This window comes from Jaculus jaculus, chromosome 17, assembly GCF_020740685.1.
Source record: "Jaculus jaculus isolate mJacJac1 chromosome 17, mJacJac1.mat.Y.cur, whole genome shotgun sequence".
Classification (NCBI taxonomy): Eukaryota; Metazoa; Chordata; class Mammalia; order Rodentia; family Dipodidae; genus Jaculus; species Jaculus jaculus.
In genome coordinates this window covers 33,303,001-33,324,827 of record NC_059118.1, presented here as the reverse complement: position 1 = coordinate 33,324,827, position 21,827 = coordinate 33,303,001, and the positions used below count along the sequence as shown (strand labels likewise).

Genomic DNA, 21,827 nt, shown 5'->3' with positions numbered 1-21,827 from the left:
GTTTAGTCCCAGCACTCAGGAGGCTGAGGTACAAGACATGCCATGTGTTTGAGGCCAGACTAGGGCTTAAGAGTGAGTTCCAGGTCAGCCTGGGCTAGAGTAAGATCTTGCCTTGTAACAAACAAACAAAACAAAACAACCTTTATTTAACTTAATAATAGTCCTAAAACGTAAGAGGCATGATGCTGGCTATCCAATATGCCAAACAGGTACTGTTTTCTTTAAGTGAAACAGGAAATAGCAGGTTATCCTATGTAGTAGTTTAAATGCATCATGCCCCCATAGACTCAGGCTTGAATCTTGAGTCTCTAGTAGGTAGAGCCCTACTGGGGAAGCAGAGTTTCACTCAAGCTCAGGCTGGCCTTGAACTCACAGTGATCCTTCTACTTCATCCTTCTTAGTGCTAGGATTATAGGCACCTGAGCCACCATGCCTTGCTTTTTTGTTTTGCTGAAATATTTTTAATTTTTATTTGTGTGGACATGTACACATGCGTGCATGCATGTTTGGGCATGCCTCTTTTTAAAAATATTTTTATTTATTTATTTGGGAGGGAGAATGAGGCAGAGGAAGAGAGAGAAAGAAAGAAAGAAAGAATTGTACGCCAGGGCCTCCAGCCACTGCAAACGAACTCCAGATGCATATGTCACCTTGGGCATCTGGCTTACGTGGGTCCTGGGGAATTGAACTGAGGTTCTTTGGCTCTGCAGGCAAGTGCCTTAACCGCTAAGCCTTCTCTCCAGCCTGCCAGGGTCTCTTGTTACTGCAGATGAACACCTGTTGAACTTCCCATGGATGACTGGAGAGCTGACCCTAGATTGATAGGCTTTGTAAGCAAGCATCTTTGATTGCTGAGCCATCTCCTCAGCCCCAGGTGTTTTTGTGGTTTTTTTTTTGTTTTGTTTTTTGTTTTTTTTTTTTTTTTTTCTTTTCTCAAAGTAGGGTTTCACTCTAGTCCAAGCTAACCTGGAATTCACTATGTAGTCTCAGGGTGGTCTTGAACTCACAGCCATTCTCTTACCTCTGCCTCCCAAGTGCTGGGATTAAAGATACGTGCCACCATGCCTGGCTAGCCCCAGGTTTTTTTTAAAAATATTTTTATTTACAAGGAGAGAGGAAGAGAGTATGTAGAGAGACTGAGTGTGCCAGGGCCTGTAGCCACTTCAAATGATGTCTAGATACATGTGCCACTTTGTGCATCTGGCTTTACCTTGGTCCTGGGGAATTGAACTCAGTTGTTAGGCTTTGCAGGAAGATACTGTAACTACTGAATCACCTCCCCAACTGTAGCCCCAGTTTTTTGGTTTTGTACTTTTTCTTGTTAGTAATAAGTTTTAAATGTTTAAATGCCATGGAGGCAATTTGGTTATCTCTGTTTGGCTCATGGGCCCAGACTGCATTGAAGGAAGTAGGATGCTATAAATGCCAAGCCTGGGTCATAAGCTTTTAAGTTTTTTTGTTTGTTTTTGTTTTTCGAGGTAGGGTCTCACTCTGGTCCAGGCTAACCTGGAATTTACTATGTAGTTTCAGGGTGGCCTTGAACTCACAGAGATCCTCCTACCTCTGCCTCCTGAGTGCTGGGATTAAAGGTATGTGCCACCACACCTGGATAAACTTTTAATTTTAATACTACTGCCAGAATTACTTGGGTTGTGGAGTGCACCCTTTTGTTTGGAGAGGATTTTCAGATAGTGCCTGGTGGTTGTAGTTATCTCATGTTGCTGGGGCAGAACACCAAAGCAGCTCATGGGAGAAAAGGGTTTATTTTTGTCTTACAGTATTTCCTTCCTTCCTTCCTTCCTTCCTTCCTTCCTTCCTTCCTTCCTTCCTTCCTTCCGTCCTTCCTTCCGTCCTTCCGTCCTTCCTTCCTTCCTTCCGTCCTTCCTTCCGTCCTTCCTTCCGTCCTTCCGTCCTTCCTTCCTTCCTTCTTTTTTTTCCTTTGGTGGAGGAGGGTTTTGAGGTAGGGTCTCATTTTAACCCAGGCTGACCTGGAACTCACTCTGTAGATCTAGGCTGGCCTGGAATTCATGGTAATCTTCCCACCACTGCCTGCCAATTCCTTGTCTAGGCATGTCTTGCAGAGAAGCAAGGCATGAGCAAAAACTGGACTTTACTTTTTTTGGTTTTCAAGGTAGGGTCTCAGTGTAGCCCAGGCTGACCTGGCATTCACTATGTAGTCTCAGGGTGGCCTCAAACTCATGGCAATACTTCTGCCTCCCCAGTGCTGGGATTAAAGGTGTGTGCCACTGCACCCACCTCTTGGGACAACACTTTTTGTCACAGCAGGTGGAAAGCAGCAAGACAGTGAGCTCAAGTCTGACAAGAGGAAGCTGACTATAACACTCCTGAACCCAAAAATACAACTCCCCCAGCAAGGCTCCACCTTCCATATTGCTACAACTTAGGGACCAAACATTCAAAACCCATGAGGTAAAGCTGGAAAGGTAGTTCAGCAATTAAAGGTACTTGCTTGCAAAGCCTGTCAGCTCAAGTTTGACTCCCCAGTACACATATACCAGATGCACAAAGTGGCATATGTGTCAAGTTCATTTGCAGAGGCAGGAGGCTCTGGCACACCTCTACTTACTCTGTCTCTGTCTGTCTGTCTGTCTCTCTCCCCCTTGCAAATAAATAAATGACAATATTAAAAATAAAGTTACCTTTGTAATGACAGTGCTCAACCTCATTAAAAAAAATAACCCATGGGTTTATGAGGGACATCTGATTCAAACCACCACACTAGTATTCAGTGAATCTTCTAGACAAAAAACCCCAGCAATATTCTAATTTTAGCTCATATATTACACAAGAATATATATGTCACTTTGCATCAGGCTTGCAAGCAAGTGCCTTTAACCACTGACCCAACTCCCTAGCCCCTTATGTGTCTTATAATGTTATACCTTAACACAACAAATTTGTTTAAATTAAAATCTAGGGGCTGGAGGGATTGCTCAGTGGTTAAGGCATTTGCCTGTGAAGCCTAATGACCCACGTCAAGTTCCTTAGTACCCACATAAGCCAGATGCACAAGGTGGTGCTTGTGTCTGGAATGCATTTGCAATGGCTAGAGGTGCTGGCACACCCATTCCCTTGTTCCCTCCCTCCGTCCCTCCCTTCCTTCCTCTGTCTTTCTCTCTCTTTCTGACATAAATAAAATAAATTTTTTTTTAGAAAAGGAGACTTATAAAGAAATACCCAGATAAAAGACTTAGTTTCTTACTAAGCAAAAAGCATAACATAAAATATGAGTTTACTTTTTCTCTTGCTAAGTGAAGTACATTTTAAAATTGAGAACTTCTTTGAGTCTTTTTTTTTAAAATTTTTGTTAACATTTTCCATGGTTATAAAAAAAAATCTCATGCTAATTCCATCCCTCCCCCCCCCGACACTCTTTGAGTCTTTAAGGTACAAAATATGAAAGCAGAATTTAATATGTAGTTTAATATTTATCAAAAAGGTTTTATGAGCTTTGAAACATGCAGACACCTCCCCTGTGTCTGAGACCAAAATCAGCCTGCAGTATTGACTCTCATTGGGCCTTGATCTGTAATTTTACATTACAGCTTGTTGATCATTAAGGGGCGGGTGTACAGTTGCTTAAGAAGCTTGAGAATCTGCTGCTTCCCTCTGCTAGAGGTGAGCATGAAGAGCAGGTGTTCAAGCATAACAGTAATCCAGTAACTGAATCTTGACTGTGAACATGTGGTTTCAGTTGAGGCTCATGTAATAGCAAAAAGGCATAATAAGATTTTGTATTTTCTATTTTTTACTTGTTTTTAAAAATAATTTAATATAAGGCTGGGTGTGGTAGCGCATGACTTTAATCCTAGCACTCGGGAGGCAGGGGTAGGAGGATCGCCATGAGTTCAAGGCCACTCTGAGACTCCATAGTGAATTCCAGGTCAGCCTGAGCTAGAGTGAAACCCTACCTCGAAAAACCAATAATAATAATAATAATAATTTGATACATAATTATATTTTGATGGACTATATGCCCCTCACCCTCTCATCCCTTTGTTGTCCACTGAACATTTCTGCCCACCACTTACCACTTAATAGAATGACTCCCATTTTACCAGCAGTCAAGAACTGCTATTAGATACTCAGTGAGGGGCTGGGTCTCACTCCTCCATTCTGTTTGCAGTTGGGCACAGCTGCTGTGAGTTCATGAGTACATGTCCTGTCCAGACAACAGAACTCCACAGCACTCCTCTCCATTGTGCAGCTGCTGCGTTCTTTCTGCCCCTGCTTCTGCACTACTCCCTGAGCTGTGGAGTGGGGGTGATATAGATGTCTTATGCAGCAGTGATCACTAAGAATAAGCTGATGCTTTCGAAGTTCTTACAACATGTATTAAATGGTCATATACTATAAATGTAGTAAAGCTGTCTTTGCCTGTATTGCTTTCTTTTAGAAGTAGAACAGAGAAATTTCTGTCTGCTTTTTCAGCAGAAGGATTTAAACAGTATGTTAGTAGTGACAGTGCAAAGTCAACAGGTGTCCAGTAAGTTGAATGGTTTTCTCTGTGAGCGTGCGTGGACGTGTGGAGGCCGGGGACAGTCTTGAGTGTCTGTCCCTGCCTTTTAGGATCTCTTGTTTGCTGTGATCTCTATGAGCGTGCATGGACATGTGGAGGCCGGGGACAGTCTTGAGTGTCTGTCCCTGCCTTTTAGGATCTCTTGTTTGTTGTGATCTCTATGAGCGTGCATGGACATGTGGAGGCTGGGGACAGTCTTGAGTGTCTGTCCCTGCCTTTTAGGGTCTCTTGTTTGCTGTTATCTCTGTGAGCGTGCATGGACATGTGGAGGCCGGGGACAGTCTTGAGTGTCTGTCCCTGCCTTTTAGGATCTCTTGTTTGCTGTGATCTCTATGAGCGTGCGTGGATGTGTGGAGGCCAGGGGACAGTCTTGAGTGTCTGTCCCTGCCTTTTAGGATCTCTTGTTTGTTGTGATCTCTATGAGCGTGCATGGACATGTGGAGGCCGGGGACAGTCTTGAGTGTCTGTCCCTGCCTTTTAGGATCTCTTGTTTGCTGTGATCTCTATGAGCGTGCGTGGATGTGTGGAGGCCAGGGGACAGTCTTGAGTGTCTGTCCCTGCCTTTTAGGATCTCTTGTTTGTTGTGATCTCTATGAGCGTGCATGGACATGTGGAGGCTGGGGACAGTCTTGAGTGTCTGTCCCTGCCTTTTAGGATCTCTTGTTTGCTGTGATCTCTATGAGCGTGCGTGGATGTGTGGAGGCCAGGGGACAGTCTTGAGTGTCTGTCCTTGCCTTTTAGGGTCTCTTGTTTGCTGTGGCATATGACAAGCTAATTGGCCTGTAAACTTTTGGGGATTTTCTGTCAGTGCATGCTAGGATTCCAGATGCATGATAGTGCATCTGGCATTATGTTGATTCTGGGGCTCCAAAATTAGGTCTTCACAGCAAATGCTTTGCCCACTGAGTCACTGAGCTACAACCCCAGCCTCCTCGAAAGTTTTTTGTTTATGTGTGTGCAAGCATGTTGAGGGCATAGATTAGCACTCAACTGCTCACCACTGCATTTTGTGAGATGGTTTCTCCCTGAAACTGGAGCTCAATAATTCAGCTAGATAGCCAGCAAGCTTGATCATAAAAATTTGATATTTGTATCATATGTATACTATCTGTTGCATCAGACTTACTTGGCTATATTATGGATGATATGTAGAAGTATAAAAAATAAATAGCTCTTAGTAAAGAATTGAAACTACCAAGTAATTGGTTTTAACATTATGAAATGATGAAATACCAAATGAGTATTTAAAAATATGTAAGGTGGTAACAGTGGTTAGAACTTGGGAGGCTGAAGTAGAAGGATCACTGTGAGCTTGAGGCCAACCTGGACTACAGAGGGGGTTCCATGTCAGCCTGGCCTAGAGTAAGACTCCACTTTAACCACCTTTCTGCCAAAATAAGAATGTGTAATATAAATCAGGGTGTGCTTTAACTTTTTAAATCACTGGAGAACTGATATGTAGCATAGTAATGCTAGTTAAAAGTACTGTGTCAGAGCTGGGCGTGGTGGTTCATGCCTTTAATCCCAGCACTCAGGAGGCAGACAGAGGAGGATCGCTGTGAGTTCGAGGCCACCCTGAGGCTGCATAGTGAACAGTGGACTAAAGTGGGACCCTACCTCAAAAAAAAAAAATTCTGTGTCAGGGCTGGGAAGATGGATCAGTAGTTAAAACATTTCCTGTGCAAGCATGAGAGCCTCAGGAGGCCTGACAAACTGCTTGAGCTAATCCCCAGGACCCACATAAACAGCTGGGCATGGCCACAAGCACCTGTAACCTCACTCACTGCCTTAAGGGAGCAAAGAGCTGAGACTCACTTGTGCTCATGCAAAAACAACAGACTCCAGATCAGTAAGAGACTCCAGCTAAAACAACAAGCATTCTGTGTTCCACTCTGGCCATGACAGGTAACAGGGCTCTAGGCTGCAGACAAGCACATAGAATGTGGCATGGGCTCATACATGTGCATATACCACATGTGCTATGGGGATAGGTTTGTGAATTTTGGCAGCGTTGGGGACTGAACCCAGGGTTAACATGCATACTAAGCAAACCCACAAACCCATAGACTGATATTAAATTGATATTTCTCAACACACGCATTCATGTGCACACACACCATATAGAGATAATAGATCTGTTAATTAGCTTGATTATTGTGATCATTTCACAGTGTAGACATGTATCAAAACCTGAAGGTGAGGCTGGAAAGATGGCTCAGCAGTTAAAGGTGCTTGCTTGCAAAACCTGATGTCTTGGGTTTGATTCCTCTCCACCCACATAAATCCAGATGTAGAAAGTGGCACATGTCTGGAATTCATTTGCAGTGGCAAAAAGTCCTGGCATGCCTGTTTTTTTTTTTTTTTTTTTAAATCTCTTTCTCAAATAATAGATAAAACTTCAGAAATCAAGAGTTGAGGCCACATAACAAGTTCTAGGATGTTCTGGCTATATAGTTAAGTCTCTGTCTCAAAAAAGGAAGCAAAACAAAACAAAAACCGCATCACATCTGTATACCTTAAATAGATGCAGTTTTATAGCTCAATAAGGCCATCTTATATTTATTTATTTGCAAGCAGAGAGAGCAAGAGAATGGGTACACCAGAGCCTCTTGCCACTGCAAGTGAATCCATATGAATTTTGTGTGTGTGGCTTTATATGGAAAGTAGGGAATTGAACCTGAGCTGCTGGCTTTGCAAGCAAACACCTTTAACTGCTGAGTCGTCTCCCCAGTCCCAACAAGGCCATTTTAAAGAAATATTTTGAGTATACCAAACTACAAACTTAGTACCAAAACCATAAATTATAAATTTGTTGTTACAAGTTTGTGATGTTATAAGATTTAACTTTTTAATGATAAAACTAAAATGTAATAGTAATAGTAGAGCTATTTATCATAGTTTATTGTATCCTAGGGTTTGAAAACTTGTTTTAAATCTGATGAAAACCAGGCTTGGTAGCATATACCTGTAATTGTAGCATTCTGAAGGTAGAGAAAGATCAGAAGTTCAAGGTTACCCTTGGCTACACAGCCGAGTTTGAGGCCAGCTGGGGTACATGAGACCTTGTTTCAAAACAAAGAAACAAAACCTGCGCTGATGATAGTAGTATATCTATATCCCTATAAAAATTAAGTGAAATTAATTACCTAAAGGCAAATTTATAAATACACTTGTAGGCAGTCCCTAATCTGGTGCTGACGCTGATGAGTGTTGACATAGACTAACAGTGTGTGCCCAGTACTGAGTTACATACTTTTTACACAGATTCTCTCATTTAGCCTTTGTAACAACCTGCACTGATGTATACTGTTGTCACTTTGCAGTTAGCAGATGAGGGACTTGACCAAGGTTACATACTTAAAAAGGCTTTATGAACCTAGACCAGCCCCAAATAATTGGACTTGAGCTCACTGCACTTGATGTTTGCACTGTGACATTAGTGGTGCTTAGCACTGTTTCTGTTGTTGTTGTTTTGTTTTGGTTTGGTTTTGGTTTTTCAAGGAAGGGTTCACTCTAGTCCAGTCTAACCTGGGATTCATTATGTACTCTCAGGGTGGCCTCAAACTCATGGAGATCCTCCTACCTTTGCCTCACAAGTGCTAGGATTAAAGGTGTGCGCCACCACGCCTGGCTCCTATTTTTTTAGGCAGGGTCTCACTCTAGTCCAGACTGACCTGGGAATCATTATGTAGTCCAGGCTGGTCTCAAACTCAAAATAATCCTCCTACCTCAGCCTCCCAAATATTGGGATTATAGGTGTGAGCCACTATATCAGGCAGAATGGCATTTACTTGATCCCTTATAGGTTAGTGTTGAAAAGCATTGTGGGGTGATTAAGAACATTGGAAATTAAGGGTAGCAGCCAGGATATAGTTTCTAATTTTTGTAGAAGGATCAAGTCCAGGATATTGGGTAGGCAACTACTTTGCTGTTAAGTTACTCCCTCAGGCCTAGGAATGAAATTTTGATTTATCTATTGGCAGCTTCACAATTGCACCATAATGATTTGAATCAAATGTTCCCCATAAACTCAAGTGTTCCGAATGCTTGGTGCCCATCTGGTGGCAGATTGAGAAGTGGAGCCTTGCTCTAGCCCTGATTCTGGGGGTGGACTTAGGGGTGGTATAGCTAGCTCCTACCTGGCAGAGCTTGGCTCACTCTCCTGCTGCTATAGCAGAGGTGATGTTCAGCCATACTTTCCTCTGCCTTCACGAAGCTTCCTCATGAGACTGTAAGCCAAAATAAGTCCTTTCCTCCCATCAGCTACTTTTGGCCTTGTGTTTTGTCCTAGCAACAAAAAAGTAGCTGTGACAACCATATTACTTGCTTTCAAAATATTTAGTAAAATTAGTAGGTCTTGATTCCACTCATAAATAACATTTCATTTTTTACATTAATTAATTAATTAAGTAATTAAGTAATTTGACAGAGAAAGAGGGAGACAGAGGGAGAATAGGCATACCAGGGCCTCCAGCCACTGCAAATGAACTCCAGATGCGTGTGCCCCCTTGTGCATCTGGCTCATGTGGGTCCTAGGAATTGAACCTGGGTTCTTTGGCTTTGTAGGCAAATGCCTTAACTGCTAAGCTATCCCTCCAGCCCACCATTTCTTTTTTTAATCTGTGCATGTAGGTGGTGGGTCACATAATTATTTGTGTGTCGAGGCCAGAGATGTGGTTGATGTTGAGTGTCTTGGACAATTGTTCTTCACTTTTGTTGTTGTTATTTTTCAACAGAACTGCTCTTTCTCTGGCCAGCAAGGTGTAGGGATTGTCCTGTCTGTCTCCCCAGAGCTGTGATTACATGCATGTGCCTGGCTCTCATGTGGATGCGTGGGGATCCAAACTCATGTTTACATAGAAAAAACTACCAACTGAGCCATCTCTCCAGCCCCTCATCAATTTTTAATCTATAAATTAAACTTTTCCCATTTAAAACAATATGGTCTTTTTGGTAATATACTTCTGTGCTTGATATAATTGTTTCATTTTATATGACTATAATACTTGATAAGTCCTTCTTCTGGTGGAAGGTATAAAATAGTTTATTAAGTGACTTTATAATACTCAAAATCCTATTTTTAATTTTTATGCTATTTTATTCAGGTTGGTTTGACTTCCACAAATGCAGAACTGAAAGGATTCATAGATCAGAATCTCAGTCCAACAAAAGGTAAGTGTTGTTCAAAAAAATGTGAATTTAATTTTATTGAAGTCTGATTAAACATGCAACCATAAGAATTCCTTTATGTATAATAATTACATAATATTAGTGTATTGTTGCATACCAAATAACTCATAAGAATGTCATTTGCAGCTGGGCGTGGTGGCGCACGCCTTTAATCCCAGCACTCGGGAGGCAGAGGTAGGAGGATTGCCATGAGTTCAAGGCCACCCTGAGATGACAGAGTTAATTCCAGGTCAGCCTGGAACAGAGTGAGACCCTACCTCGAAAAAACCAAAAAAAAAAAAAAGAATGTCATTTGCCTCAGATATAGGTTTTTCTCCATCTCTTTTCTTTAATTTTTTTTTTTTTAGCAGAAAACTTTTTCTTTTTAAATTTTATTTATTTGAGAGTGACAGGAGGAGGAGAGAGAGAGAGAATGGGCACGCCAGGGCTTCCAGCCACTGCAAACGAACTCCAGAAGCGTGTGCCCCCTTGTGCATCTGGCTAACGTGAGTCCTGGGGAATCAAGCCTCGAACCGGGGTCCCCAGGCTTTACAGGCAAGCGCTTAACCGCTAAGCCATCTCTCCAGCCCTCCATCTCTTTTCTTAAAGGGCTCAAAGAGCCTTAGTTATCTTATTATGATTGACACTTATTAAAAGTATTTTTTTTTTGCTAGTCATGGTAACATCTGCCTATAGTCCAGCACTCAGGAGATTGAGGCAAGAAGATTGCCATAAGTTAAAGATCAGCTGTGCAGTGGTCTACATAGTGAGTTCCAGATAAACCTGGGCTACAGAGTGAGACTTTTGTCTCAAACAGACAAATACAGCAAGCAGCTGGGGTTGTAGCTCAGTTGGTGGGATGTCTGTGTAGCATGTACAAAGCCCTAGGTTTGAACACCAGCCTCTTCTCCCCCCCCCCACAATAGCCCAGCTACCCAACTCCACAATTTTCTTGAGATTCCTACTTTCAAATGGTTTTAACTTGTAAAGAAGTACAATCAAGGGGCTGGAGAGATGGCTTAGCAGTTAAGGTATTTGCATGCAAAGCCAGAGGATCCTGGTTCCATTCTCCAGGACCCACATAAGCCTGATGCACAAGCAGGTGTATGTATCTGGAGTTTGTTTGCAGTGGTTGGAGGCCCTGGTGTGCCCATTCTGTCTGTCTGTCTTTCTCTCTCTCTCTCTCTCTCTCTCTCTCTCTCTCTGTCTCCCTCTCTCTCTCTGTGCCTTTCCCTCTTAAATAAATAAGTAAGTAAGTAAGTAAAATATTTTTTAGAAAGTACAGTAGAGAAAAATTAGTACTTTTTTATATTTTATTTATTCTTTGAGAGAGAAAGAGAAAGAATAGGCATGGCAGGGCCTTTAGCCACTGCAAACCCATGACTTATGAGGGCACATTTAAGACCAGAATTCATCAGTATCTTCAGCATGTTGGAATACTGATGAAATGATATCTGAAATTGATTTTCAAAATAATCCACCGGGGAAAGTGGGATAGAGTGGATAACATTATAAATAAGGTAATATCTATAAATTGATTTATTGTTTAAGTTGTTTTGTGATTGTATGATTTCATTAGCTTTTCTTCTTTTTCTAAATATTTGACATTTTCCATTATAACAATTAGCAACAAAGTCAGGTGTGCACACCTTTATCCCAGCACTCGAGAGGCTGCAGTATGAGGCTCACTATGAGTTTGAGGCCAGCCTGGACTAGAGTGAGACTCTACCTTGAAAAGCTAAAATAAAAAATAAAAAATAAAAATATAGATATACAACAAAATATATGCTGTTGTAATACAAATAGGTCTGAGAAAACATCAGCTTTATCAAAAAGGCTTATGACTAAGATAAGAGAGAAGGTTAGTGAAATGTGTATTTTAGAAGAAAATGTCTAGGCTAATGGGCTGAGGATATAGCTCAGTTAGTAGAGTGCTTGACTAGTATGCATGAAACCCAGGTTTTGACACCCAGCACTGCATAAGCCAGATATAAGGTATACACCTGTAATTTTAGTACTTTGGAGTTGGAGGCAGGCTAATCAAGAGTTTAAGGCCAGTTTGAACTACATTCTGAATTTGAGGTTAGCTTGGGCTACATGAGACTGTGTTATAAAACAAAACAAAAAAAATCAAATGTCTAGCTTAATAATAGAAATTATTCTGAGAATTTATGCATATTTTATACAGCTATTTAAGAACTACGTTAAGCCTTGCTGGGCATGGTGGCACACACCTTTAATCCCAGCACTAGGGAGACCTCTATGAGGATCAGTGTAAATTCAAGGCCAGCATAGGTTACAGAGTGAGTTCCAGGTAAGCCTTGGCTAAAGTGAGACCCTGCCTCAAAATAAACAAACAAATAAACAAACGAATAAAGAGGAAGGGAAAGGAAAGGAAAGGGGGAGGGGAGGGGGAGGGGAGGGGGAAAGGGGGAGTGTCAGGGGAAAGGGAAGGGAAGGGGGAGGGAAAGGAAAGGGGGAGGGGAGGGGGAAGGGAAGGGAAGGGAAGGGGGAGGGGAAGGGAAAGGAAAGCTACCTGAGAGCTCTTCCAGGCCAGTCCTGATCCAAGAGATCAGTATCTTAATCTATTCATAGTTTAGCTTATTTTCATCATGTAGTTGGGGATATCTATTTTAATCAAATACAGTGAGGGAAAAGGTCTGGGAATTACAGCCCAGATGATGTGGAAAACAATGAAAGTAGCAAGTGGGATGGGGATAATGGTATGATATAACTATATAAAAAATAAGGGAAAAGATAGTCATAAAGGGAAATGGTGACAGAAAAACACCTTCAGAAGACTCAATACAGGGAGAGAATGAAGGTTTGGGTCAGGAAGGTTGATGGTAATGTAGGCATGTGAAGGGTAAGAAAACAAAGTTGACCCTGAATTTGTGTTAATCCTTGTACAGTTAGACTTAGCTTCTCTAACTTTATAGAACAAAGGGGAAAAGTTAGAAATGGAAGAGATAAAGGATTATTTGAAAGGCAAGGACTAGAGAGGTCAGGTTTAGAAATAACTGCTAAGATAGCCGGGCATGGTGGCGCACACCTTTAATCCCAGCACTCGGGAGGCAGAGGTAGGAGGATCGCTGTGAGTTCGAGGCCACTCTAGACTACATACTGAATTCCAGGTTAGCCTGCTAGAGTGAGACCCTACCTTGAATTCCCCCCCGCCCAAAAAAAACCCGAAATAACTGTTAAAAAATATTTTTAGGACTTGAGAGATTGTTCATTATTTAAGGCACTTGTCTGCAAAGCCTAGCCACCCAGGTTTGATTCCCCAGTACTCATGTAAACCCAGGTGCACAAGGTGGCACATGCATCTGGAGTATATTTGCAGCAGCTGGAGGTCCTGGCTTGCTTATTCTCTCCCCCCCTTCTCTGTCTCTGTCTGTCTTTGTCTCTCTCTCTCTCTTCTCTCTGGTTGCAAATAAATAGAAATATTTAAAATATTTTTAGGGGCTTTCCCCCCTCCTGCCTTCTCATGGGAAGAAACTCTTCATAATCTTCCCTCTTCTCTTAATCTAATAGTCTCTCTAAACAGTAAATATATACATACATATAGATATCTGTATATATGTATATGTGTAATTTATTTATTTATTTGCAGAGAGAGAATATGAATGAATGAACGCATCAGCGCCTCCTTGCCACTGCAAACAAACCCCAGAGGCATGTGCCACTTTGTACATCTGGCTTTACATGGGTACTAGGGAATTGAATTTTTTTTTTTAACTATTTATTCATTTATTTATGAAGGAGAGAATGGGTGCACTAGAGCCTCTAGCCACTTCATACAAACTCCAGAAGCATGTACCTAGTACATCTGGCTTTGCATGGGTACTGGAGAATCAGATCTGGGTCCTTAGGTTTTACAGGCAAGCTTCCTAACTGCTGCTGTGCCATCTCTCCAGTCTCTGGAGTGTTTTGTTTTGTTTTTTGTTGTTTTGTTTTTTTTCTGAGGTGGGGTCTCACTTTAGCTCAGGCTAATCTGGAATTCACTATGTAGTCTCAGGGTGGCCTTGAATTCATAGTGATTCTCCTATCTCTGCCTCCGAATGCTGGGATTAAAGGCATGTGCCACCATGCCTGGCTTGGAGTTTTTTTTTTAATTTATTTTGTTTATTTTTATTTATTTATTTGAGAGCGACAGACAGGGAGAGGAAAAGGCAGAGAGAGAGAGATTGAGAGAGAGAGAGAGAAAGGGCATGCCAGGGTCTCCAGCCACTGCAAACGAAATCCAGACGCGTGCACCCCCTTGTGCATCTGGCTAACGTGGGTCCTGGGGAATCGAGCCTCAAACTGGGGTCCTTAGGCTTCACAGGCAAGTGCTTAACCGCTAAGCCATCTCTCCAGGCCTGGAGTTATTTTTAAGTGGTAAAATTCCGTTTACTATTACAAGCCCAAATTGACAGTTGTATTAAAACTAAAAATATTTTTTAATCATTTTCATTTATTTACTTATTAGAGACAGAGGGAGAAATGGGGGGGGGGAGTGGGCATGCCAGCGCCTCTATCCACTACAAATGAACTCCAGACGCATGTGCCATGCTGTGCCTCTGGCTAACGTGGGACCTGGAGAATCAAACCTGGGTCCTTAAGCTTTGCAGGCAAGTGCCTTAACCACTAAATCATCTTTCCATCCAGAAAATAATTTTCTTAATTGAATTAATGATACATTGGGCTCAGTGGTTAAAGTTACTTGCTTGTAAATGCCTGCTGGCTTGGTTCATCCCAGGTTCAAATCCCTGGTACTACATAAAGCCAGATTCACAAAGTGGTGCATGCATCTGGAGTGCATTTGCAACAGTGGCAAGTGATCCTGGTGTGCACCCATTCTCTCTGTCCTCACAAATTGGTTAAGGCATTTACCTGTAAAGCCGAAGGGTCCCAGTTCGATTCTCCAGGACCCACATAAGCCAGATGTACAAGAGGCACATGCATCTGGAGTTCATTTGCAGTGGCTGGCGGCTTTGGCATGCCCATTTTCCCTCTCTCTCTCTCTCTCTCTGCCTCTTTCTCTCTCTCAAATAAATAAATAAATAAATAAATATATTTTAAAAAAATAAGAAGAGAGCTGGAGAGATGGCTTAGAGGTTAAGGCACTTGCCTGCGAAACCTAAGAACTCCTTTTTGAGTTCTGCAGATCCCGCACATAGCCAGACACAAGTGACGCAAGTGTGCAATACCACACATGCCCATAAGGGGCATACACATCTGAAGTTGGTTTACAGTGGCTGAAAGGCCCTGGCTACCCATTCTCTCTCTCAAAAACAGTTTTAAAAAAAGAAATAATGATATAGTAGTGGTATTACAGAAATGCAGAAAAAAATGTCTCCAATTTTAATACAATCTTTTTGTTGTTGTTGGTTTATTGAGGTAGGGTCTTGTTCTAGCCCAGGCTGACCTTAAATTCACTATGTAGTTTCAGGATGGCTGTGAACTCATGCTGTTCCTCCTGTCTGTCCCTCCTGAATGCTGAGACTAAAGGTATATACTTTCATGTCCAGCTGCAATTTAAAAAAATATTTATTTATTTGAAAGAGAAAGAGGCAGATAGAGAGAATGGGTGTGCCAGGGCCTCCAGCCACTCCAAACAAACTCCAGATGCAATGTACCACCTTGTGCATCTGGCTTTATGTGGGTACTGGGGAATTGAACCTGGGTCCTTTGGCTTTGCAGGCAAGTGTCTTAACCACTAATCCATCTCTCCAGCCCTGCAATCTTTTTTATTAGGTTTAATTTACTTTTTTTAAAATATACCTTACATTTTTTTGTTTATTTTTATTTCTGTATTTGAGAGGGACAGACAGGAGAAAGATGCAGAGAGAGAGAGAGAGAGAGAGAGAGAGAGAGAGACAGACAGACAGACAGACAGACAGACAATGGGCATGCCAAGGCCCAGCCAATGAAAATGAACTCCAGATGCATGTGCCACCTTGTACATCTGGCTTACATAGGTCCTGGGGAATTGAGCCTTGAACCAGGGTCCTTAGGCTTCACAAGCAAGCACTTAAACCGCTAAGCCATCTTTCCAGCCCCCATTTACTATTTTTTAAATTTATGCTTTAAAAATTCAAAGCCAGAATAAAAAGAGAGGGAAGGGAGATCTGATTTGACATAAAGGCAGGGGAGAAGTTGGTCTGAAGTCAGGGACTAGGATGGGGAAGGTGGTTTGGAGCTTACAAATGAAGGAAGTCAAGCAGTACCAAAGTCACTGGAAGTTGGGAGAAGATTCCCCAAAAAACCTGAGTGTACTTTGTTTTTGATTTCAGACCTACAGAGCAGGAGCTAAATTTCTCTTGTTTTAAACTATCCAAAAATAAGGGCTAGATTACAATTTTCTATTCTCTTCTTTATTCTCCTTTTAGGGTCCACTTTTTTGAAAAAAAAAAAAAAATTACCCATGTTTTGACAGTCTTCATAAATACCTTTCATGAAGACAATGCATGTAAATCATAATTTATTAAATGTTTTGTTTGTATTATTTTACTATTAAATGCTTCATTGGTCTTTTTGAATTTAATACATACACATTTATATATAATGCATAATATATAAATGTAATGTTGTGTATCTTAATAAATCCTGAGTCAGCTATGTTTATTTGTTAAGCTTAATTTTTTTTTTTTTTTTTTGAGATAGCATTTCACTCTAGCCCAGGCTGAGCTGGAATTCAGTATGTAGTGTTAGGGTGGTCTTGAATTCATGACAATCCTCCTTCTGCCTCCCGAGTGCTGGAATTAAAGGCATGTGCCACCATACCCAGCTTATGCTTAATTTTTAAAAATATTTTAATTTATTTGACAGAGAGAAAGGAGAGGGAGGGAGGGAAGGGAGAGAGGGGGAGAGAGAGAGAGAATGGGTGCACCAGGGCTTCCAGGCACTGCAAACGGACTCCAGATGCATGTGCCCCCCTTGTGCATTTGGCTAATGTGGGTCCTGGGGAATCGAACCTGGGTCTTTGGCTTTGCTGGCAAACGCTTTAACCACTAAGCCATCCCTCCAGCCCTTATACTTAATTTTTTTTTTTAAGTGAGGCATAGAGACAGAGAGAATTGGAGTGCCAGGGTCTCAGCCATTGAAATCGAACTCCAGATGCTCGCGCCACCTAGTGGCCATACGTGACTTTGCACTTGCCTCACCTTTGTGTGTCAGCCTAACATGGGTTGTGGAGAGTTGAACATGGGTCCTTAGGCTTCACAGGGAAATGCCTTAACTGCTAAGCCATCTCTCCAGCCCATTAAGCCTTTTTTTATTTCATTTATTTTTATTTTTAAGGAACTTTATTTGAGAGAAGGATAGAGGGAGAGAGAATGTGTGCACCAGGGCCTTCAGCCACTGCAAACAAACTCCAGACACATACAGTACCTTGTGTATTTGGCTTCCATGGGTTCTGAGGAATCAAACCTGGGTCTTTTGGCTTTGCAGGCAAGCACCTTAACTTTTAAGCCATCTCTCCAGCCCCTTAACTTTTTTTTTTTTTTTTTAAACAGCCTTCTGTTTAAGTTCAAATACAAATTTCAAACACTTAACCTAACACTCACCCTTCCTTACTCATCCCTGCATAGGTCTGCATCCTTTCTCCTGACACTCGCTGTGCCTCAGTGTGATGCTATTCTTTTAGAAGGCGGTTTTAATTTTGGAAGTTCAAAAGTGTTGACTTTTTTAAGTTTGGTTTTTCAAGGTAGGATCTCACTGTAGTCCATACTAACTGAGAATTCACTATGTAGTGTCAGGGTAGCCTCAAACTCAGTTATCCTCCTGCCTATGCCTCCCTAGTGCTGGTATTAAAGGCATGTGCTACCATGCCTGGCTTAAAAGTGTTGACTTCTATAGGCTGTATAATTAAGCTTTTATAGTTGTGTATTGGGCTATACTTAGCTCAGTGATATAACCCAGTGTGCATAAATCTTGTATTTGCTCCCCAGCACCTCAAAAAATATGTCTATATTAAGGCAGTAACCAAGTATAAAATGATAAACCACAATCTTTTTATTTTATTTATTTATTTAATTTTTTGAGGTAGGGTCTCACTCTAGCCCTGGCTGACCTGAAATTTACTATGTAGTCAGGGTAGCCTCAAACTCATGGCATTCCTCCTACCTCTGCCTCCCGAGTACTGGGATTAAAGGTGTGCACCACCACACCTGGCTAAACCACAATTTTCTATGAGGTAAATGACCATAAAAGCAGAACCACAGGATATTCAAAAGGATATTTGTAGGGCCTGACATGGTAGTGCACACCTTTAATCCCAGCACTCAGGAGGTGGAGGTAGGAAGATCACTGTGAGTTTAAGGCTATCCTGAGACTATAGTGTGAATTCCAGGTCATTCTGGGCTAGAATGAGACCCTACCTTGAAAAGTCAAAAAATCAAAAGTAGCCAGGCATGGTGGTGCACCCCTTAAATCCCAGCACTCAGCGAGGCAGAGGTAGGAGGATCGCCGAGAGTTCAAGGCCACCCTGAGACTACACAGTGAATTCTAGGTCACCCTGGGCTAGAGTGAGACCCTACCTCAAAAAAAAAAAAAAAAAAAAGGCTGGAGAGATGGCTTAGCGGTTAAGCGCTTGCCTATGATGCCTAAGGACCCCAGTTCGAGGCTCAATTCTCCAGGACCCACGTTAGCCAGATGCACAAGGGGCGCACGCGTCTGGAGTTTGTTTGCAGTGGCTGGAAGCCCTGGCACACCCATTCTCCCCCCTCCCCCTCTGCCTCTTTCTGTCTCTGTCACTCTCAAATAAATAAATTAAAAGTGAACAAAAAAATTAAAAAAAAAACAAAAAAATAAAATTGTATATACTATATATATAAATAAATAAAAACTAATATATACGTACACACATACACACACACACATATATAGTAGTGACACCATTTTTCACTACTGAAAATGGAGATAATCTAAGTGTCTGGCAGTGAGGTTGAATGGGTAAGTAAATAACAGGTTTTTTTTTTTCTCCAAACATTGAATGCCATGTAACTATTAACATATATAGATATTGTGGGTTGGAAAGATGGCTTAGCACTTAAGGCACATGCTTGTGAAGCCTAAGGACCCAGGTTCAATTCTCCAGGTCCCACATAAACCAGATGTACATGGTGGTGCATAAGTCTAGAGGTGATTTACAGTGGTTAGAGGCCCTGGCATGCCCATTCACTGTCTCTGTATCTCTCTCTCCCTCTCTGTCTCTCTCTCTTTCTCTCTCTCATAAATAAAAATAAATCATAGAGTAAAACCCTACCACAAAAACAAAATAAAAAATATGTAGCTGTTGCTTATAATGTAGGAGAAATGTTTGAAGTGTAAGGCAAGGTGCAAAACAAAGTATAGAAATACTCAAATGGTACAGTTGGTTTTCAACCTTGGGTGCCATATTCTTTTGCAAATACTCATTTGTATAACTTAGATGAGGTTATAATTAGTAAAATACAAGTTCTCTTTGGAATTAATCTTACTTTGACCACACTCTTTCCAATCAACTTTCTAATTTATTTAATTTTTTTTTTTTTTTGAGGTAAGGTTTTGCTCTGCCCAGGCTGACCTGGAATTCACTATGTAGTATTAGGATGGCCTTGAACTCATAGTGATCCTCCTACCTCTGCCTCCTGAGTGCTGGGACTAAAGGTGTGTCCCACCACGTCCAGCTTAAAATGGTCTTACTTATTTGCAAGGGGGGGTCGGTCCGGGAGAGTAGAGAGAATGTGGGAATGGGCACACCAAGGCTTCTTGCACTGCAAAGAAAAAAACAGTTCCAGATATATGTGCCATTTTGTGTATCTCATCTTACATGGGTACCTGGGAATTGAAACTGATACTTTTGAGGGTTGGAGAGATGGCTTATCAGTTGTCACTTACCTGCAAAGCCAAAGGACCCAGGTTTGATTTCCCAGCACCCATGTAAACCAGATATACAAGGTGGTGCATGCATCTGGAGTTCTTTTGCAGGGCTGGAGCTCTGGCGCACCCATTCTGTCTCTACACATACCTGCTTCTTTCTCTGTCTCTCAAATAAATAAGTTAAATTAAATATGAAAAATGTTTTAATATATATATGAGACAGAGAAAGAGTATGGGTACATCAAGGTCTCTTGCTGCTGCAAATGAACTGCAGATGCACATGCCAGTTTGTGCATCTGGCTTTATGTGGGTACTGGGGAATGTGGGACTTGGGGAATCAAACTTGGGCTGATAGGCTTTGCAAGTAAGTGTCTTTAACTGCTAAGCTATCTCCCAAGTTCATAGGGGTTGTGTGTGTGTTATGCAAAATGCCATACCATTAGGTGTAGCTCCAGTCCTGTTTAAAAACAAACAAACAAACAAACAGCTTTGCCCAGCACTCGGGAGGCAGAGGTAGGAGGATCGCTGTGAGTTCGAGGCCACCCTGAGACTACATAGTGAATTCCAGGTCAGCCTGAGCCAGAGTGAGACCCTACCTCGAAAAACAAAAAAACAAAAAACAAAAACCAAAAAACAAAAAAAAAAAAACAAAACAACCTTGTATTTATTTTATTTGCAAGGGAGAGAGGGAGAAAATAAAGATGAATGGATGAATGAATAAATATGAATCTGCATGCCAGGGCCTCTAGCTGCTGCAAACAACCTCCAGATGTATGTGCCACTCTGTGCCTCTGTCTTTAAGTGGGTACTGGGGAATTGAACCAGAGTCAATAGTCTTTGCAGGCAAGTGCCCTTACTGCTGAACCATCTTTCCAGCCTTGTGTGTGGGGGTGGTGGTGGTGCTGGTGGTGGTGGTTTAATTCAGGTGTCCCCCATAACCTTAGGTATTCTGAATGTTAGGTCCCGAGCTGATGGTAATTTGGGAATTAAAGCATTCTGGAAGCTGTGTATTGTTGAGGGCAGGATTATGGGTATGATAACCAGCTGCTTCTTCCCATTGTTTGACACACACTCTTGTTGCTATTGTCCACCTGTTTTGGGAAGTAGGTGATGTCCATCCTCTGCTCATGCCATCATTTTCCCCTGCCATCATGGAGATTCCCTCTCGAATCCATAAACCAAAATAAGCCTTCCCCCCGCCCCACAAGCTGCTCTTGGTCAGGTGTTTTCTGCCAGCAATGTGAACCTGACTGCAATAGAAAGGTTGGTATCAAGAAGTGGGGTCATTGCTGCTAGAGAATTGACTTGTGTGGCTTTGGCCTTTTGAAGCTGATTTTCAAGAGGAATGTGAAAGGATTTGAAACCTTGGCCTAAGAGATGCCTTGCAGTGCTGTAAGTACAGCTTGATGGACGATTCTGGTTAGAGTTGAAAGACCTGAATGCAATAAGAACTACGGACTGTGAAGTTTGGTTTATGAGGGTGAGAAAGAGCTTTTCCTGGACTGGGCTAGAAGCAGTGTGTGTGAGAAGCTTGCTATTATGCCCATGTTCTGAGAGCTTGTTCAGGGTTGCATCATGGTGTGAGCAGAGGGATATGGCACAGAAAAAAAATTGAAATCTTTGGGCCAAAACTTCTGCCCATTCAGCTGTAGTTGTTTGAGAAATTACAACCATTGAGATTGGGCCAGCTGACCTGCACTGGTACAACAGGAAGAATGTAGCATCCTTTGAAGGGGCCTGAATGCTGAAGGTGTGTCCTGTTTTTCAAACTCTGCCTTATTCCCCCTGGATTAACAACTTGTTAACCCACCTGGTATTATGGAGTGCAACAAATGCAGGAAAGAGAGAGTCATTGAGTTTGCAGCATGGCTTTGTTTTTTGGGGCTGGCCATGGGCAGTGTGAAGCAGGCTTATTGAATTTCCTGCATGGAGACCTGATGGAACCATGAGGATGAACCGTGGGTTCAAGCAGAGACCCAATGGAGATGCCAAGACTATGGGATGGCTGCCAAGAAGAGCTCCTGACACAAGATGAAGTTTTCTGGGACTGTGAGTAGCCTAGTTGGAGGGGTGGAATTGGAACTCTAGAAACTTGTCACTGACTACAGAGTTGTTGGACTTGGAGAGGTTGATGTTTGCCCTGTTTCAATCTTGTATTGGTTGAATATTTCTTTGCTAGGACCAGTGCCATCTTTTGCAGTGTAAATGTTTATTCTGTGCCACTAAGGTTGTTTTTTTTTTGTTTTTTTTTTGGCAGTGGTGGGGGTGTTCG

At 41.9% G+C, this 21,827-nt stretch overlaps 1 protein-coding gene across 8 annotated transcripts in view; it reads left to right on the top strand.

Moving 5' to 3' along the window:
- The window catches only part of Tfdp2 (transcription factor Dp-2), a 207,423-nt gene that overhangs the window by 76,000 nt on the left and 109,596 nt on the right, over positions 1–21,827 (top strand). For 7 of the 8 annotated variants that reach the window (XM_045136285.1, XM_045136283.1, XM_045136281.1 and 4 more), the window contains one exon: positions 9,646–9,712. The exons of the other annotated variant lie outside the window; for it this stretch is intronic. Coding sequence is in view for 4 of the 7 variants with exons in the window: in XM_045136281.1 (XP_044992216.1) it covers positions 9,646–9,712 (67 nt within the window). In the remaining 3 variants the exon portion in view is untranslated. The remainder of the gene's footprint in view (positions 1–9,645; positions 9,713–21,827) is intronic. 8 annotated transcript variants of the gene reach the window in all.